Genomic DNA, 20,853 nt, shown 5'->3' with positions numbered 1-20,853 from the left:
TAATTATATTGTAGGTCTGTAACAAGGTTGTTCTTCTTACGCAACTATCCAGTTGATATTACATGAATGTAACCGTATTTTTCCCTGAGATGAGACCTTGGTTCAGTTGTACTCCAGAACTGATCACTTTCCCCACAAAACACAAGAGTTTCTGCTTACCTTAGTCCTTCTTTCCCCATTAATTCTGTCATTCATTAAATGCTAGGGGAAATGTTTAACAAAGTCTCCACCAGTAGCTTACTATAAAGGACCATTTAGGTCCATAGTTCTACAACAACCAACACAAAATGTTTCCTTTTATAGTTTTTATTACAAAATTAAAACAATACATATTCCCATCACCATACAGTGCATTCAGAAAGTATTCAGACCCCTTCCCTTTTCCACATTTTTTTACACCTTATTCTAAAATCAATTAAATAAAAACATTTCATCATCAATCTACACAGAATGACAAAGTGAATTTTTTTTTGCAAACAATGACAAACAGAAATACCTTATTTACATAACTAATTAGACCCTTTGCTATTATACTCGAAATTGAGCTCAGGTGCATCCTGTTTCCACTGATCACCCTTGAGATGTTTCTACAACTTGATTGGAGTCCACCTGTGGTCAATTCAATTGGACATGATTTGGAAAGGCGCACAGCTGTGTGTAAGGTCCCACAGTTGACAGTGCATGTCAGAGCAAAAACCAAACCATGAGGTCAAAGAAATTGTCCGTAGAGCTCTGAAACAGGATTGTGTCGAGGCACAGATCTGGAGAAGGTTACCAAACAATTTCTGAACACAGTGGCCTCCATTATTCTTAAATGGTAAAAGTTTGGAACCACCAACTCTCCCCAGAGCTGGCCGCCCGGCAAAACTGAGCAATTGGGGGAAAACGGCCTTGGTCAAGGAGCTTACCAAGAACCCGATGGTCACTCTGACAGAGCTCCAGAAATACAGGTGTGCTAAACTTGTAGCGTCATACCCAAAAAGAATCGAGGCTGCAATCGCTGCCAAAGGGGTTTCAAAGTACTGGGTCTGAAAACCTAGTAAATGTAGTAAAAGTAAGTAGTAAAAGTAAAAGTAAATGTGAGTTACATTTTTTTATTTGTAATAAATTTGAAAACATTTCTAAAAACCTGTTTTTGCTTTGTCATTATTGGGTATTGTGTGTAGATTGAGGTAAAAAAAAAAAACTGAATCGATAGAATAAGTCTAACGTAACAAAATGTGGAAAAAGTCAAGGGGTCTGAAAACTTTCAAAATTCACGGTATATACAGAAATAGCAGTCTGACTATAGTAAACAATGTACACAAACACTAAAGGTGAAGCGGCTCTATTGGGAAACTGTCTTCAGGTCAGCTTTTAGTTTGTCTCTGTTCCCAAGGTGAAAGTTCCCGTAGAGTCACAGTACCGTGTCCATAAGAAAGCACTTACAGGGAGTGGATCAGATCTTAGATCGCTGTCTGCTTTGTTATAATGGTTTAGGGGTTAGAAAAGAAACACTGTAGCAGCACACGAACCAAGTATAGCAACTGATCTCAGGTCAGTTTTAAAATATGTCCACAATAGGCTACTGTATCAGTGGTGCGAGTGTTCATAGTATGAGATGATTCCAATCTTCCTCAAACAAGTTATCAGCTGTGCTCCAGAGTGTGCAGTCAAAGAGAAGAGGTGGTTAACTGGTCTCAGATCAGCTTTGACAAGTGTCTCCCAGCTGAATGCTCCCGGTCACATGGGCAATGAAACAACGAAGCAGGTATATCCCCGAAAAATGGAGAGAACTGTCAATTAGGAGAAAGAGAGAGAGAGATCAGTATATAACTGCTTCAAATTTTTGAAGACATCCAAACATATTTGCATGTATAGAATTGGCGAGGCCTGCTATACACAACACAGAGTAATGAAGTAGTTGTCAAAGTGAGAAAGTAGGTTTGCCTACCTGTGAAGAATGACAGTTAACATACTAGGGTATGTGTATGTACAGTTAACATACTAGGGTATGTGTATGTACAGTTTACGAGCCATTATAACGGGGCCCTTCCGTGTTAGTAAATTAGCGCATTAGTGTGCTGGTATCTGTAGAGTAGCACCTCAGTGGGTCTGTTATCAGTTAGTTACTGGTGTGAGATATTCTTCCGACACTCAACCTCTATGGAATGTGCAGCCGGACGAAACCCCCAAGGCCTTGCCCCGAGAGTGTGAGTGACAGTCAGTCAATCTCTCACACACACACACACAGTGTCACTCCTGCACACGGTCATTCCCCTCCCTCCAATTTCAATGACAGTGTGCAGTCAGGTCTATGTGTGTGCCCAACCATACGTGTGTGTCACTGCCACCATTATCTTGTCTTATCTGATCACTGATAGCCATCTGACCCAATTAGATAGGTAGGTTTTATTTACACAAATGCACTTTCACAGTTTGCAATAAAGACGACTGAACTGCACTGCAGCTCATAATATAATATGTAAGCTGCACTGTGACATAATCCAGCCTGTCCTTTCCTGTCACCTAAAGAATTAGGAAGACAGGTTAGTCAAACTACAGCACTAAACGATGGCACACTTTCTGGTATACAGTGAAGGCAACAGAGATTTTACAGTACAATATCACCGTACTGTATGGTGTGGTTGGCATGACGATGGAACTGAAGCATATCGTTCCATTAGCGAAAAGGATGAACAAGAAATATCTGAGATGATAGGCTATATACATGGTGTACAAAACATTAAGAACACCTTCCTAATATTGAATACTGTACTGTCTTTGTATCCATTGATGTAATTCATGTTCTGTTGCATTTTTTTATACTTACATAGGCTATTCATCTAAATACAGACTATACCAAACATGAAGAACCCCTTCCTAATATTGAGTTGCACCCCCTTTTGTCTTCAAAACAGCTTCAATTTGTCGTAGCAGGGACTACAAGGTGTAGATGCTGGTCCATGTTGACTCCAATGCTTCCCACAGTGGTCATGTGTGCTGGATGTCCTTTGAGTGGTACACACATTCTTGATACACACGGGAAACTGTTGAGCTTGAAAAACCCTTCAGCATTCAAAAGGCACTTAAATATTTTGTCTTGTCCATTCACCCTCTGAATGGCACACATACAAAATCCATGTCTCAATTGTCTCAAGGCTTAAAAGCGCTTCTTTAACCTGTCTCCTCCTCTTCATCTACACTGTTTGAAGTGGATTTAACAAGTGACATCAATAAGGGATCATAGCTTTCACCTGGATTCACCTGGTCAGTCTATGTCATGGAATGTTTTGTACACTCAGTGTACATTTTGTATGTAAGCAGTCAGCATGCAGCCACACTTTCTTCCTGTAGACGACGACAATTCCATCTGTGACGACCTTGGTCTAGTCATGTGATTGCTACAATGACATGAGTGAAATGAGTGAGAGGGTGTGTCAGTCGGTCTTTTTTCAAATAAGTGAGACTGTGACTAACTCCATGGCCTTGAATATTGAGCAATAGTAATGGCTTCTTTTTGTAAGCACTAACTCCGCCATGGCTTGTTAAGCCTATGGGGAAAGGAATGGGGGTTTTGGAGGGTTTTCTGATAAATGCAGAAAATAAAAAAAAGGTATTAGGAGATCATAAATGCATCATAATTCCCCAAAAGTGACGTTAGCTGAAAGATTATCTGATAAAAAAAATTACGTATAAGACATATGTATTTTTTTAAAAATCAGATAATGTTCTTCAGCTAACGTCACTTTTTGGGAATTTTTAAGCATTTATGTAATCAAAACGAGCACATAAATGCTCCATAATTCCTAAAGGTCATTAACTCACAGAACAAAACATCTCCTGTGTTAACCTTACTTTCGGTATTTATCCCAAAACCCCACTCTTTCCCCATTCATTTCCGTCATAGCAATGGCTGTACGAACCAGAGGTAACACATTGTTTAGGACTATAAAGGCGAGCTCTATAACGATGTGTGTGTAATTCTGACATCACATTGACATTCTGACACGGCAAGTTCACAGTGACAAGCCATCAGTCTAAAAAGAGAGATATATATGGTGCACAATTTACTGAAAATAGTAGGGTGTGTGGGTGCCTCACCTGACCAGGAAGGGCTGTGGGAAGCATCTAACAGTTTGTGTTATGGCGTCCTGAAGTTGCAGCAGGTTAGTCAACAGCACCCCCTGGCGGCACTTATCGATCTTGGTCACCACGATCTGCGTCACACACCATGACAAAGATGCCTCATTAACAAGTTCTGATAGGCTATACGATCATGAATGAATAAACAGGTTCTCATTGTGTCCTAGTCTAAATCAGACACTGTGTTCCCAATTCCCAAGCAAAACAAATGGTTCTGAGGAACAATAGCGAACGCTTTTTGCTCATCTTCTGGGTGGTTTAGGACGCTGCAAGTGGCAGGGGCTAGGCCTGGATTTTATTTGCAATATGACAAGTGCATCCATTCATTCCATGTAAGTACATCAATGGGATCATTTTAATCTGACGCCAGTCCTTTAGTCTGTTGTGGCTCCACAAGGTGGATATAAGCTTTATTTAAGATCCCCGTTGACATCATTTTAGTTATGTGGTCAAAGTGCTTAATAACCTGATAGCTTGAATAATTTACAGCTCCATGCATTAAAGCACAGGACAGGGCCAATCAATAATGGCCGGATCCAGGACTGCAGTTTTTAAATAGCTGAGTGGGACAAGTTAGAGCGTTCTACATGAAACTGCGCTCTACAGTGAGTGGGATGGAACATAACACACTAAGGAGGAGAGGGACAGAAAAGGCTTAAATGGCATGCAATGAAAATGGAGAACCTAGATTACAGCAAAATTATGTAAACTTAACATATACAAGGACACAAAACAAAACACTGAGTTGTTTAACAATGCCCTCTTGCCATATATACAGTGCCTTGCGAAAGTATTCGGCCCCCTTGAACTTTGCGACCTTTTGCCACATTTCAGGCTTCAAACAAAGATATAAAACTGTATTTTTTTGTGAAGAATCAACAACAAGTGGGACACAATCATGAAGTGGAACGACATTTATTGGATATTTCAAACTTTTTTAACAAATCAAAAACTGAAAAATTGGGCGTGCAAAATTATTCAGCCCCTTTACTTTCAGTGCAGCAAACTCTCTCCAGAAGTTCAGTGAGGATCTCGGAATGATCCAGTGTTGACCTAAATGACTAATGATGATAAATACAATCCACCTGTGTGTAATCAAGTCTCCGTATAAATGCACCTGCACTGTGATAGTCTCAGAGGTCCATTAAAAGCGTCATGAAGAACAAGGAACACACCAGGCAGGTCCGAGATACTGTTGTGAAGAAGTTTAAAGCCGGATTTGGATACAAAAAGATTTCCCAAGCTTTAAACATCCCAAGGAGCACTGTGCAAGCGATAATATTGAAATGGAAGGAGTATCAGACCACTGCAAATCTACCAAGACCTGGCCGTCCCTCTAAACTTTCAGCTCATACAAGGAGAAGACTGATCAGAGATGCAGCCAAGAGGCCCATGATCACTCTGGATGAACTGCAGAGATCTACAGCTGAGGTGGGAGACTCTGTCCATAGGACAACAATCAGTCGTATATTGCACAAATCTGGCCTTTATGGAAGAGTGGCAAGAAGAAAGCCATTTCACATAAAAAGTGTCATTTAAAGTTTGCCACAAGCCACCTGGGAGACACACCAAACATGTGGAAGAAGGTGCTCTGGTCAGATGAAACCAAAATTGAACTTTTTGGCAACAATGCAAAACTTTGTTTGGCGTAAAGGCAACACAGCTGAACACACCATCCCCACTGTCAAACATGGTGGTGGCAGCATCATGGTTTGGGCCTGCTTTTCTTCAGCAGGGACAGGGAAGATGGTTAAAATTGATGGGAAGATGGATGGAGCCAAATACAGGACCATTCTGGAAGAAAACCTGATGGAGTCTGCAAAAGACCTGAGACTGGGACGGAGATTTGTCTTCCAACAAGACAATGATCCAAAACATAAGCAAAATCTACAATGGAATGGTTCAAAAATAAACATATCCAGGTGTTAGAATGGCCAAGTCAAAGTCCAGACCTGAATCCAATCGAGAATCTGTGGAAAGAACTGAAAACTGCTGTTCACAAATGCTCTCCATCCAACCTCACTGAGCTCGAGCTGTTTTGCAAGGAGGAATGGGAAAAAATGTCAGTCTCTCGATGTGCAAAACTGATAGAGACATACCCCAAGCGACTTACAGCTGTAATTGCAGCAAAAGGTGGCGCTACAAAGTATTAACTTAAGGGGGCTGAATAATTTTGCACGCCCAATTTTTCAGTTTTTGATTTGTTAAAAAAGTTTGAAATATCCAATAAATGTCGTTCCACTTCATGATTGAGTCCCACTTGTTGTTGATTCTTCACAAAAAAATAGTTTTATATCTTTATGTTTGAAGCCTGAAATGTGGCAAAAGGTCGCAAAGTTCAAGGGGGCCGAATACTTTCGCAAGGCACTGTATATATATATATAAAAACACACACACACAGTGGGGCAAAAAAGTCACCAATTGTGCAAGTTCTCCCACTTAAAAAGATGAGAGGCCTGTAATTTTCATCACAGGTACACTTTAACTATGACAGACAAAATTAGGGGAAAAAAATCCAGAAAATCACATTGTAGGATTTTTTTTTATTTGCAAATTATGGTGGAAAATAAGTATTTGGTCACCTACAAACAAGCAAGATTTCTGGCTCTCACAGACCTGTAACAACTTCCTTAAGAGGCTCCTCTGTCCTCCACTCGTTACCTGTATTAATGGCACCTGTTTGAACTTGTTATCAGTATTAAAGACACCTGTCCACAACCTCAAACAGTCACACTCCAAACTCCACTATGGCCAAGACCAAAGAGCTGTCAAAGGACACCAGAAACAATATTGTAGACCTGCACCAGGCTGGGAAGACTGCATCTGCAACAGGTAAGCAGCTTGGTTTGAAGAAATCAACTGTGGGAGCAATTATTAGGAAATGGAAGACATACAAGACCACTGATAATCTCCCTCGATCTGGGGCTCCATGCAAGATCTCACCCCGTGGGATCAAAATGATCACAAGAACGGAGAGCAAAAATCCCAGAACCACACGGGGGGAACTAGTGAATGACCTGCAGAGAGCTGGGACCAAAGTAACAAAGCCTACCATCAGTAACACACTACGCCGCCAGGGACTCAAATCCTGCAGTGCCAGACGTGTCCCCCTGCTTAAGCCAGTACATGTCCAGGCCCGTCTGAAGTTTGATCCAGAAGAAGATTGGGAGAATGGCATGTGGTCAGATGAAACACAAATAAAACTTTTTGGTAAAAACTCAACTCGTCGTGTTTGGAGGACAAAGAATGCTGAGCTGCATCCAAAGAACACCATACCTACTGTGAAGCATGGGGGTGGAAACATCATGCTTTGGGGCTGTTTTTCTGCAAAGGGACCAGGACGACTGATCCGTGTAAAGGAAAGAATGAATGGGGCCATGTATCGTGAGATTTTGAGCATGACAATGATCCCAAACACACCGCCCGGGCAACGAAGGAGTCGCTTCGTAAGAAGCATTTCAAGGTCCTGGAGTGGCCTAGCCAGTCTCCAAATCTCAACCCCATAGAAAATCTTTGGAGGGAGTTGAAAGTCTGTGTTGCCCAGCAACAGCCCCAAAACATCACTGCTCTAGAGGAGATCTGCATGGAGGAATGGGCCAAAATACCAGCAACCTTGTGAAGACTTACAGAAAACGTTTGTCATTGCTAACAAAGGGTATATAACAAAGTATTGAGAAACTTTAGTTATTGACCAAATACTTATTTTCCACCATAATTTGCAAATAAATTAATAAAAAATCATACAATGTGATTTTCTGGATTTTTTTTCTTCTCATTTTGTCTGTCATCGTTGGTGTACCTATGATGAAAATTACAGGCCTCTCTCATCTTTTTAAGTGGGAGAACATGCACAATTGGTGGCTGACTAAATACTTTTTTGCCCCACTGTGTCTGTGTGTGTGTGTGTGTGTATGTGTGTGTGTGTGTGTATATACACACTTGAAGTCGGAAGTTTACATAAACTTAGGTTGGAGTCATTAAAACTCGTTTTTCAACCACTCCACAAATTCCTTGTTAACAAACTATGGTTTTGGCAAGTCGTTTAGGACATCTACTTTGTGCATGACACGTAATTAACAACAATTGTTTACAGACAGATTATTTCACTGTATCACAATTCCTGTGGGTCAGAAGTTCACATACACTAAGTTGACTGTGCCTTTAAACAGCTTGGAAAATTCCAGAAAATGATGGCATGGCTTTAGAAGTCTCTGATAGGCTAACTGACATTTAAATCAATTGGAGGTGTACCTGTGGATGTATTTCAAGGCCTACCTTCAAACTAAGTGCCTCTTTGCTTGACATCATGGGAAAATCAAAAGAAATCAGCCAAGACCTCAGGGAAAAAAATGTGTTCATCCTTTGGAGCAATTTCGAAACGCCTGAAAGGTACCACGTTCATCTGTACAAACAGCACGCAAGTATAAACACCATGGGACCACGCAGTCATCATACTGCTCAGGAAGGGGACGCGTTTTGTCTCCGAGAGATGAACGTTCTTTGGTAGGAAAAGTGCAAGTAAATCCCGGAACGTTCTTTGGTAGGAAAAGTGCAAGTAAATCCCGGAACAGCAAAGGACCCTGTGAAGATGCTGGAGGAAACAGGTACAAAAGTATCAATATCCACAGCCACTGCTCCAAAACCACCATAAAAAAGCCAGACTACGGTTTGCAACTGCACATGGGGACAAAGATCGTACTTTTTGGAGAAATGTCCTCTGGTCTGATGAAACAAAAATAGAACTGTTTGGCCATAATGCCCATCATTATGTTTGGAGGGAAAAGGGGGATGCTTGCAAGCCTAAGAATATCATCCCAACCGTGAAGCACGGGGGTGGCAGCATCATGTTGTGGGGGTGCTTTGTTGCAGGAGGGACTTGTGCACTTCAGGAAATAGATGGCATCATGAGGGAGGGAAATTATGTGGATATATTGAAGCAGCATCAGTCAGGAAGTTAAAGCATGGTCGCAAATGAGTCTTTCAACAATGACCCCAAGCATACTTCCAAAGTTGTGGCCAAATGGCTTAAGGACAACAAAGTCAAGGTATTGTAGTGGTCATCACAAAGCCCTGACCTCAATCCTATAGAAAATGTGTGGGCAGAACTGAAAAAGTGTGTGTGAGCAAGGAGGCCTAGAAACCTGACTCAGCAACACCAGCTCTGTCAGGAAGGAATGGGCCAAAATTCACCAACTTATTGTAGGAAGCTTGTGGAAGGCTACCCGAAACTTTTGACCCAAGTTCAACAATTTAAAGGCAATTCTACCTAATACTAATTTAGTGTATGTAAACTTCTGACCCACTGAGAATGTGATGAAAGAAATAAAAGCTGAAAGAAATCTCTTCTATTACTCAGACATTTCACACTCTTAAAATGAAGTGGTGATCCTAACTGACCTAAGACAGCAAATTTTTACGAGGATTAAATGTCAAGAACGTGAAAACCTGAGTTTAAATGCATTTGGCTAAGGTGTACGTAAACTTCCGACTTCAACTGTATGTGTGTGTATGTATATAAATAAATATTCAATTAAAACAGAGGCTATAGAGGTTAATCTCACCACGTAAGGCAGACTGAACTCTTCACACATCTCCAGGGCGATCATATCTGCCTCCTGCAGCCCAACACTGCCGTCCACCAATAGGAAGGTCCTTACCAGACTGATAGAAATGTAACACAGCAGAGGGAAGCATGATCATGTCACACAAACAGACAAATGCATTCGATCTACATCAAGACTCTCCAACCCTGCTCTTTGAGAGTTACCGTCCTGTTGGTTATCAAGCACACCCAATTCTAATAATTAGCTGGTTTATAAGCTGAATCAGGTTAGTTTACAACTGGGATTGGATCGCAAACCTACAGGAGGGTAGCTCTCCAGAAACCGGGTTGGAGAGCCCTGATCTACACTGAACAAAAATAGAAATGCAACATGTCAAGTGTTAGTTCCATGTTTCATGAACTGAAATACAAAATACCAGATTTTTTCCATACACAAGTTTTCTTTCCAATTTTGTGCACAAATGTATTTACATTCATATTAGTGAGCATTTGTCATTTGGCAAGATAATCCATCCACCTGACAGGAGTGGCATATCAATAAACAAATTAATCAGCATGATCATTATACAGGTGCACCTTGTGCTGGGGACAATAAAAGGCCCCTTTAAAATGTGCAGTTTTGTCACACAACACAATGCCACAGATGTCTCAAGTTGAGGGAGCATGCAATTGCCATGCTGACTGCAGGAATGTCCACCAGAGTGGTTGCCAGAGAATTTAATGTCCATAAGCTGCCTCCAATGTCATTTTAGAGAATTTGGCAATACGTCCAACCGGCCTCACAACCGCACAGTCCAGGATCTCCACATACGACTTCTTCACCTGCGAGATCGTCTGAGGGGTGGGGGAGGTGCTGAGGAGTATTTCTGTCTGTAATAAAGCCCTTTGTGGGGAAAAACTCATTCAGATTGTCTGGACCCTATGCCCTCTCAGGCCCACCCATGGCTGCACCCCTACCCAGTTATGTGAACTTCACAGATTAGGGCCTAATGAATTTATTTAAATTGACTGATTTCCTCATATGAACTGTAACTCAGGAAAATATTAGAAAAAGTTGCATGTTGCATTTAGATTTTTGTTCAGTATACTTACTGTACATTGATTGACGGCCACATAACGTAAAGCTAAAACATCCCGAATACCTACTTTTTTCTTGTACCCAGATAGTGCTCCACCATCTCCACAAAGTCCTTGGGAGCCCTGTATCCATAACCAGGCATGTCCACCATAGTGAAAGCTTTGCCCACTTTGAAAAAGTTCATCTTCTTGGTATGGCCCTGAGAGAGAATGGATAAAATGCCAGGTAGTGAAAGTAACTTAGAGAATGTATGGAATGAGACAGAGCGATAACACAATGTAGGACCCCCCCCCCCCCCAATAAACAACAGATCTTAGTTTACTCACTGGTGTTTTGGAGACTCGAATTTCTACATCAGGAGCCAGGGAGAACAGAGCTCTGATGAGAGACGACTTCCCCACATTACTCCTGCCGATGAAACACACCTGGCAACGCATAGACAATCACCATGATCAATATTACAACACAAACATCCAAAAGGGTGTAAGGACCTAAACAACAAGCTGACCAAATTGAAAATATTAAATATACTACAGCTCAAACGTTTGGGGTCACTTCGAAATGTCCTTGTTTTTGAAAGAAAACTTTTGTTTCTGGCTATTTTGAGCCTGTAATCGAACCCACAAATGCTGATGCTCCAGATACTCAATTAGTCTAAAAGGCGGGCCAGTTTATTGCTTCTTCAATCAGCACAACTGTTTTCAGCTGTGCTAACATAATTGCAAAAGTGTTGTCTAATGATCAATTAGCCTTTTAAAATGATAAACTTGTATTATTTAACACAACGTGTCATTGGAACACAGGAGTGATGGTTGCTGATAATGGGCCTCTGTACACCTATGTAGATATTCCATTCAAAATCAGCCGTTTCCAGCTATAATAGTAATTTACAACAATAACAAATGTCTACACTGTATTTCTGATCAATCCGATGTTATTTTAAAATGGGAAAAAAAAAAAAAAAGTGCTTTTCTTTCAAAAACAAGGACATTTCTAAGTGACCCCAAACTTTTGAACGGTAGTGTGTACACATGAAAAAAATAGTTTTTTGTATTATCACTTTGAAGTTAGTGTATGTAGATATTTGAAAACTAGATAAGTTCACCTTAAAGTATATTCTGCGATGCTGAGCACACTGCTTTGGGTTTGCAACTGTGTGTTGCCAGCCATGATATAAAATCTGTCATTTGTAGAGATATGACAGTGTGCTACTGTAATATCCCTGGAGTCCCAGCGGACAAATCAGAGCTGCTGGAGCCATCTGTCTCTGACACAAGATGGAGTCTGTCTGACACAAGATGGATGCAGAGAGCCGCTCCCCCATGTTGCCGGGGGATAAATCACACCGACAGGGGAGAGGTGGTGAGCCGAGCGGTAACTAAAACCACGTGTCTCACAATCACTGAACCCTCTGGCTCTGCACCACTCCTCTCTCCAAACATCTTTCCATTTGGAACTGCGGGGAAGAATCTAGGTTCAAGTCCTGGTCTGACTGAGGTTACACGAATACATTTCAGAATTGAGTTAATTTATTAAGCCATGGCCAATGTTCACTTCATTCCATTCTTATAAGCGTAAGAGCATGAAGGAGGGGGCGAGGGTTAATCTGCCCATTCCACACACTTAGTCATCCCCCCCAGTCTTCCACCCACCCACATGTGCCCCCACACACTCCAGACCCGGGTTCAAATATATTTGAATTGTTGTTATTTAATATACTTTTTCCTCCTGTGTATTTTAGTATTTTCACAGCCCCCCAAAAAATGTTGTATGCAAGTACAGTACCAGTCAAAAGTGCAGGCACAGCTACTCATTCAAGGGTTTTTCTTTATTTTTACTATTTTCTACATTGTAGAATAATAGTGAAGACATCAACACTATGAAATAACACATATGAAATAATGTAGTAAAAAAAGGTGCTTAAATTATTATTATTTTTTAAATCGAAATATATTTTCTATTTGAGATTCTTCAAAGTAGCCACCCTTTGCCTTTGACAGCTTTGCACATGCTTGTCATTCAACCAGCTTCACGAGGTAGTCACCTGGAATGCATCTCAATTAACAGTTGTGCCTTGAAAGATGTTCCACAAATCAACTATTTTCTTGATGCATTTGAGCCAAATCAGTTGTGTTGTGACAAGGTAGGCGTGGTATACAGAAAATAGCCCTATCTGGTAAAAGACCAAGTCCCATATTATGGCAAGAACAGCTCAGATAAGCAAAGATAAAAAAAGACAGTCATCATTACTTGAAGACATGAAGGTCAGTCAATCTAGAAAATTTCAGGAACTTTCAAAGTTTCTATAAGTGCAGCCGCAAAAACAATCAATCGCTACGACGAAACTGCCTCTCATGAGGACTACCACAGGAAAGGAAGACCCAGAGTTACATCTGCTGCAGAAGATAAGTTCATTAGAGTTACCTGCCTCAGCAATTGCAGCCCAAATAAATGCTTTACAGAGTTCAAGTAACAGACGCATCTCAACATCAATTATTCACGCAGTCTCCTCGAATCAGGCCTTCATGGTCGAATTGTAGAATGGCGCTGGAGGGGTTGCCTGACGTTTTAAGTGCTCCTAACCAACTGTGCTATTTTGTTCGCTTTTTATTTAGTTGTTCACTACTTATTTTATACATAATGTTGCTGCTACCGTCTCTTATGATCGGAAATAACTTTTGGACATCAAAACAGCGATTACTCACCAAGAACTGGAAGAAGCTTTTTCCTTTAACGAGTCCGACGCAAAGAATATACTGCTTTCTCAGGAACAGGCCCAAATCCCTGTCATTTGCGTGAAGAAGAAAAGATGGAGAAAAAGGGGGCGGAGGTCGGGCTGCCATCTGAGAATTTGTAGGCGAACGAGTAAACCCCCACTGCCATCCGTTCTATTGGCCAACATACAAGCATTGAAATATAAAATCGACCTTGACCTACGATCAAGATTATCCAACCAACGAGATATTAAACTATAATGCTTATGTTTCACAAGTCATGGCTGAACAACGACGACACGGATAAAATAAAGCTAGTGGGATTTCCCGGCAGAACAGAGAATCTGCGTCTGGTAAGACAAGGGGTGGGGGGTGTGTTTCTATTTTTCAATAACAGCTGGTGCGGGATGTCTAATATTAAAGCAGTCTCAAGGTATTGCTCGCCTGAAGTAGAGCAGATAGACCACACTATCTGTATTATTTGTAGCGGTCTATTTACCACCACAAACCGTTGCTGGAACTAAGACCGCACTCAACCAACTGTATAAGGCCAATAGCAAACAAGGAAATGCTCATCCAGAAGTTGCGCTCCTAGTGGCCGGGGAGTTTACTGCAGGCAAACTTAAATCCATTTGACCTAATTTCTACCGGCATGTCAAATGTGCAACCAGAGAGAAAAAAGACAACTCTGGACCACCTTTACTCCACACACACGTGTACAAAGCTCTCCCTCGCCCTCCATTTGACAAATCTGACCATAATTATATCCTCCAGATTCCTGCTTACAAGCAAAAACTAAAGCAGGAAGAACCAGTGACTCACTCAATACGGAAGTGGTCAGATGACGCGGTAAAAATTCAAAGCCGCGGGGCCAGACAGATTACCAGGACATGTACTTAAATCATGTGTGGACCAACTGGCAAGTGTCTTTACTGACATTTTCAACCTCTCCCTGGCAGTATGTAATACCTACATGTTTCAAGCAGACCACCATAGTCCCTGTGCCCAAGGATGTGAAGGTAACCTGCCTAAATGATTACCGCCCCGTAGCACTCACGTCGGTAGCCATGAAGAGCTTTGAAAGGCTGGACATGGCTCACATCAAAAGCATCCTCCCGGACACCCTAGACCCACTACAATTCGCATACCGCCCCAACAGATCCACAGATGACACAATCTCAATCGCACTCCACACAGCCCTTTCTCACCTGGACATAAGAAACACCTATTTCAGAATGCTGTTCATTGACTACAACTCAGCATTCAACACCATAGTGCCCACAAAGCTCATCACTGAGCTAAGGACCTTGGGACTAAACACCTCCCTCTGCAACTGGATCACCTGACAGGCCACCCCCAGATCTGCCATGTTGACCCTCAAGACTGGGGCCCCTCAGGGGTGTGTACTTAGTCCCCTCCTGTACTCCCTGTTCACCCACGACTGCATGGCCAAATACGACTCTAACACCATCATTAAGTTTGCTGACGACACAACAGTGGTAGGCCTGACAACTGACAACGATGAGACAGCCTATAGCGAGGAGGTCAGAGACCTGGCAGTGTGGTGCCAGGACAATAACCTCTCCCTCAAAGACAAAATAGCATATTGTGGACGACAGGAAAAGGTGGGCTGAACAGGCTCCCATTATTATATATATTTTTATTTAATTCACCTTTATTTAACCAGGTAGGCTAGTTGAGAACAAGTTCTCATTTACAACTGCGACCTGGCCAAGATAAAACATAGCAGTGTGAACAGACAACAACAGAGTTACACATGGAGTAAACAATAAACAAGTCAATAACACAGTAGAATTAAAAAATAAAAAAAATAAAAAGAGTCTATATACATTGTGTGCAAATGCACGAGGAGGTAGGCAAATAATTAATTTACATCGGAGCTGTAATGGAGCAGGTTGAGAGCTTCAAGTTCCTTGGTGTCCACATCACCAACGAACTATCATGGTCCAAACACACCAAGACAGTCGTTAAGAGGGCACGACAACACATTTTCCACCTCAGAAGATTGAAAAGATGTGTCATGGGTCCCCAGATCCTCAAAAAGGTATACAGCTGCACCAGAGAGCATGGTTGCGTCACCGCCTAGTATGGAAACTGCTCGGCATCTGACCATAAGGCGCTACAGAGGGTAGTGCGTACGGCCCAGTACATCACTGAGGCCGAGCTTCCTGCCATCCAGGACCTATATACTAGGCAGCGTCAGAGGAAAGCCCCCCAAAAATGGTCAGAGACTCCAGTTACCCAAGTCATGGACTGTTCTCTCTGCTACCTCACGGCAAGCGGTACCGGAACACCAAGTCTTGGACCAAAAGGCTCCTTAGCAGCTTCTACCCCCAAGCCATAAGACTAATTATTCAGCAATCAAAAAAGGGCCACCGGACTATTGACATTGACCCCCCCCCCCCCGTTAAGAATGGAGGAGGTGTGATGGTGTGCTTTGCTGGTGACACCATCATTGATTTATTTAGAATTCAAGGCACACTTAACCAGCATGGCTACCACAGCATTCTGCAGCGATATGCCATCCCATCTGGTTTGCGCTTAGTGGGACTATTCATTGTTTTCTACAGGAGAATGACCCAACACACTGTGTAAGGGCCATTTGACCAAGGCGGCGAGTGATGTAGTGCTGCATCAGATGACCTGGCCTCCACAATCACCTGAACTCAACCCAATTGAGATGGTTTGGTATGAGTTGGACCGCAGAGTGAAAGAAAAACAGCCAACAAGTGCTCAGCATATGTGAGAACTCCTTCAAGACAGTTGGAAGAGCATTCCAGGCGAAGCTGGTTGAGAGAATGCCAAGAGTATGCAACGCTGTCCTCAAACAATTTTCAAATATTTTTCCAAAACATATTTCAAATGCCCTGAAATAATCAGTACTAAAAGTTTGGCAAAAAAGGCAAATGTTTATATACAATTCTGTGAACAGAAAATCAAGATGGAGGATAGCCTTATGTCTCATCTAGGGTCAGCAACATCTGTTTCACTCTTGATCTCTGGTCCAGTCGTCAAACAAAATCAAACAACCAAAGTCAACACTGTGGTAACATGATTGCTGCTTTTGCTAATTTTGAAGACACAACCTCTGAAGAAAAGGATAATGATGCCGAAGAGGAAGGTTTGCAACCTGTAAGTTCCACTGACCTTGAAGTTCACTTTCCACAGCATGAAAGATGCTTTGCTCACACACTATAGCTCACCATTAGACTGCCATAAATCTACAGATAAAGGCTTTGGAAATGGCTTTGCTGAGGTTATTACTGTCTCGCACTATCCTAAGCCCACATTTGCACAGGATCACCTTAGTGTGTCCCCTACAGTGCCTTCAGAAAGTTATCATACCCCTTGACATAGTGCACATTGTTTTGTTACAGTCTGAATTCAAAATTGATTAAATATATATTTTTATCTACACACACACACACACACACACCATAATAACCAAGTGAAAGCATGTTTTTAGAAATATGTTTGCTAATTTATTGAAAACTAAATACAGAAATATTTTATTTACATAAGTATTCACACACCTGTCAATACTTTGTAGAAGCACCTTTGGCAGCGATTACAGCTGTGAGTCTTTCTGGATAAGTCTCTTAGATCTATCCACGCGTGGAATGTGCAATACTTGCCCATTATTGTTTTAAACATTATTCAAGCTCTGTCAAATTGGTTGTTAATTATTGTTAGACAATTCTTTTCAGGTCTTGCCATAGATTTTCAAGTAGATTTAAGTCAGAACTGTATCTCGTCCGTTCAGGAACATTCACTGTCTTCTTGGTAAGCAACTCCAGTGTAGATTAGGTTATTGTACCTCTGAAAGGGGAAAGCATCTCCCAGTGTCTGGTGCAAAGCAGACCGGGTTTTCCTCTAGGATTGTGTTATGGGATTTATATGAATAATGACTAAATTATGTATACATTTAACGTAGAACTATAACTAAACAGAATACTACCCTGTCACTGTATGAATCTTATTATAACCAAAACACTGAATATAATGCGTGTAGTTTTAGTCAAGAATTAGAACAAGGACTTTCTGTTCCTTGTTAGAAACTAATCAAATCAAATTTATATAGCCCTTCGTACATCAGCTGATATCTCAAAGTGCTGTACAGAAACCCAGCCTAAAACCCCAAACAGCAAGCAATGCAGGTGTAGAAGCACGGTGGCTAGGAAAAACTCCCTAGAAAGGCCAAAACCTAGGAAGAAACCAGGCTATGTGGAACCATAATGGAGCTATCGTCAGACCGGCTGGAAGACTGTGTTCCTTACAGGACATTCTGTCCCCACCCAGGGAGGGGAGAGACCTTGGGCTTGTAGTAGATTGTTTAACAGGTGGCAGACAATGTGAGAAGGCTTGTGAACTATATTGCCATTGTATCTGAGAGGAGGGACATTTGACGAAATGCGAGGTATATAAACCAATGTACATGGTATTATGACCAGAGCGCTCGAGAATTAACGCTATTGGTTAATGTTGATGACTGGTCTCTGTCTATTTTATGTAAATAAGAACCTTACAAATTCTTATAAACGGACAGTGTTTTAATTGAATTGGTTAATGAACACATAGGAACTAAATTCCTCTAACAGACTGTGCCTAGCTCCATTACATTTTTTTTTATCCTGTAAAACTCCAGTCCTTAACGATTATAAGTATACGTATAACATGATGCAGCCAACACTATGCTTGAAAATATGGAGAGTGCTACTCAGTAATGTGTTGTATTTGATTTGCCCCAAACATAAGAAAAACAGGAAAATCATGTTAAACACTATTATTGCACACAGAGTCCATGCAACTTATGTGACTTGTTAAGCACATTTTTACTCCAGAACTTATTTAGGCTTGCCAAAACAATGAGGTTTAATACTTAGGGGCGGCAGGTAGCCTAGGGGTTAGAGCGTTGGGCCAGTAACCGAAACGTAGCTAGATTGATTCCCGAGCTGACAAGATAGAAATCTTTAGTTCTGCCCCTGAACAAGGCGGTTAACCCACTGTTCCTAGGCCGTCATTGTAAATAAGAATGTTGTTAACTGACGTTGCCTAGTTAAATAAAAGGTTACAATTTTTGTTTTCATCCTCAAATTATATAGACTCTTAGACTTCATTTGACACACAGTTTGACTAGCTTTGGGATACATCGGAATCTGTGTATTGGTTGAACTCCCTGAGTTGTGTGTCGTTCCTGTGGGTGGTGACGGAAAATAACCATACCACAATATAGCCGTTTCCTGTCAACAAAGGCAAATGTATAATCTTTAGGAAATTGTGTGTCCCATGGTGTTTATACTTCCATACTATTGTTTGTACAGATGAATGTGGTACCTTCAGGCGTTTGGAAATTGTTCTACAATTTATTTTCCCATGATGTCAAGCAAAGAGGCACTAAATTTGAAGATAGGCTAATAGACGTAATTTGAGTAAATTGGAGGTGTACATGTGGATGTATTTCAAGGCCTATCAGAATCTTCTAAAGCCTTGACATCATTTGACATTTTTCAAGCTGTTTAGAGGCACAGTCAACTTAGTGCATGTAAACTTCTGACCCACTGGAATTGTGATACAGATGATTTCACTTATAATTTACTGTATGTAAACAATGGTTGGAAAAATTACTTGCGTCATGCACAAAGTAGATGTCCTAACCGACGTGCCAAAACTATAGTTTGTTAACAAGAAATGAGTGGAGTGGTTGAAAAACAAGTTTTAGTGACTCCAACCTAAGTGCATGTAAACTTCCGACTTCAACTGTACATATTCCAGCATTCTCTGCAGTTGTGGAGTGGCTTTTCCAACAGAGGACGTATCTTCAGACCAGATCGCTGCTCCATGTCTGACAAGCTTTTTGAAACCCTGATGTTTTAAAAAAAAAATATAACAATAACATCTTTTCATCTTTCTTGAGACACCAATGTTAAATTGAAGCTGCATATTGTGATCTAAAAGTGAAATAAGACCTTGCCTATACAAGTGTTTTTTATTTCAAATCAAACTAGTATGTACATTCACAACTATTTTAACATACATCCAACACACATCCCTCCACCTACCTCTGGCTGGTTCTGTGAGGGCGCGTGTTCCATCCTCACGGCGGAGGTGTGGTAATCAATCTTGTGTGAGGAGGACGGGGAGAAGAGTTTCTCTGCCTTGGTTATGTCCTCCACACTGGGCTGGAAGAGCTGGAAGTGGCCCCTATCCACTGAACAAGCCAAGTGGGGCTCCAGCTCACTAAAGGGAAACAGCAGGCCCCGGAGCTTCCTCTGGGGGAGCAGGGAGGCTTGATGGAAAGAAGCCAGATTGTGGGCACCCTGCTGGGATGCAGTCCAAAATCCAGTCCCTGGCTTTAGCCATAGCCTCCTGCAGAACATCTTTTGTTTGATGTGTGAGCTGCAAAGGTATGATGTCTTATAGGTTATCTCTGTGTATTTTTTTTATATAGTAACAATTGTTGGTTGACTGTTTTCGTATACCACTATGCACTGCCCTCACACAAGTGTAGGCAATTGTCATTATCACCTAAGCACTTTAATAATAATACAATGGGTTTGGCACATCTCTTGATGCTCTGATAAAGTCACAACTGTCGGAACGCGTTTGCCTGCCCGGACGAAAATAAAAAGGTGAAATGAAGGTGACGTCTTTTAAAAATATTGTGCCGTCGTTTCCCAATGTTCATGAACTTGGGATTTAATGGGTAACGTTAGGTTAACACATGACATGGCTATTATTACATTTTATGGCAACTAGCTAGCTATCTGTTCACTTCGCAATTCTTAATTAATTAAACTTACCCAATGACTTGCTGAAATACTACGCCAATAATTCCTGCGCGTTTAAATGTGACAATACATATATTGATCAAATTACGAAGAGATGCATTGTTACACGTACATTTTCTAGTCAACGTCCTCCATGTTTGATTTTTGATGGTTACATTGAAATGCAACCGGCAGACAAAAGTTGACACGATTGTAGTTCCGCCTTAAAACCACCCTCTCCATTCTCGAAGTCTGTTTCTTCTTCGATGAGGTATAAAGGCAGCCACTAAATATTGTATTACCGCCACCTACTAGACTGGAGTGGAACTCCCTTATACTTTGCATGGAAAAATAAATATATAAACAAATACCCTACAATCTAACACTACACTCACACAAAAATAAAAAATAACACCACCCTAGTCCACTATTTAAATCTATTTAGTCCTACCTCAGGCCAACAACCTGAAAGGATGGGACTCCACCACTTAACACACCCAGTAACTCTTCTGATGTTAAGTCATGCACACCAAATACCTCTCTGCAGCTACCACATCCTCCATGTTCTGTGACCTACATTCTATC

At 41.3% G+C, this 20,853-nt stretch overlaps 1 protein-coding gene across 3 annotated transcripts; it reads right to left on the bottom strand.

Annotated features, from left to right (window-relative positions):
* Positions 1 to 284: 284 nt before the first annotated feature.
* gtpbp8 (GTP binding protein 8) lies at positions 285 to 20,533 on the bottom strand. Of its 3 annotated transcripts, none has more exons than XM_021578994.3 (7): positions 20,302 to 20,533; positions 19,561 to 19,897; positions 11,093 to 11,191; positions 10,835 to 10,965; positions 9,687 to 9,786; positions 4,084 to 4,199; positions 285 to 1,775 (listed from the first exon to the last, which is right to left on the bottom strand). In XM_021578994.3, the coding sequence occupies exons 2-7, from the start codon at positions 19,876 to 19,878 to the stop codon at positions 1,685 to 1,687; spliced, it is 855 nt and encodes a 284-aa protein (XP_021434669.3). In that variant the 5' UTR covers positions 19,879 to 19,897; positions 20,302 to 20,533; the 3' UTR covers positions 285 to 1,684. The 3 variants fall into 3 exon arrangements, with proteins under 3 accessions (XP_021434669.3, XP_021434670.3, XP_090071724.1); XM_021578995.3 differs by having other exon boundaries at positions 20,402 to 20,495; XM_090215598.1 differs by lacking the exon at positions 285 to 1,775 and having other exon boundaries at positions 4,080 to 4,199; positions 20,302 to 20,469.
* Positions 20,534 to 20,853: the final 320 nt, after the last annotated feature.

This window comes from Oncorhynchus mykiss, chromosome 22 (assembly GCF_057628025.1).
Source record: "Oncorhynchus mykiss isolate SJ-2025 chromosome 22, ASM5762802v1, whole genome shotgun sequence".
In the NCBI taxonomy this organism is placed as follows: domain Eukaryota; kingdom Metazoa; phylum Chordata; class Actinopteri; order Salmoniformes; family Salmonidae; genus Oncorhynchus; species Oncorhynchus mykiss.
The sequence above is the reverse complement of the archived record's forward strand: the minus strand, read 5'-3'. Positions and strand labels throughout refer to the sequence as shown.

Coding starts and splice junctions, on each gene's coding strand:
- gtpbp8 (XM_021578994.3), bottom strand. CDS start 19,878: ATGTTCTGCAGGAGGCTATGGCTAAAGCCAGGGACTGGATTTTGGACT. Junction 9,787..10,834: donor TATCTGGGTACAAGAAAAAA/GTAGGTATTCGG, acceptor CATTTCTATCAG/TCTGGTAAGGACCTTCCTAT. Junction 4,200..9,686: donor AGTTCAGTCTGCCTTACGTG/GTGAGATTAACC, acceptor TGTGTGACGCAG/ATCGTGGTGACCAAGATCGA.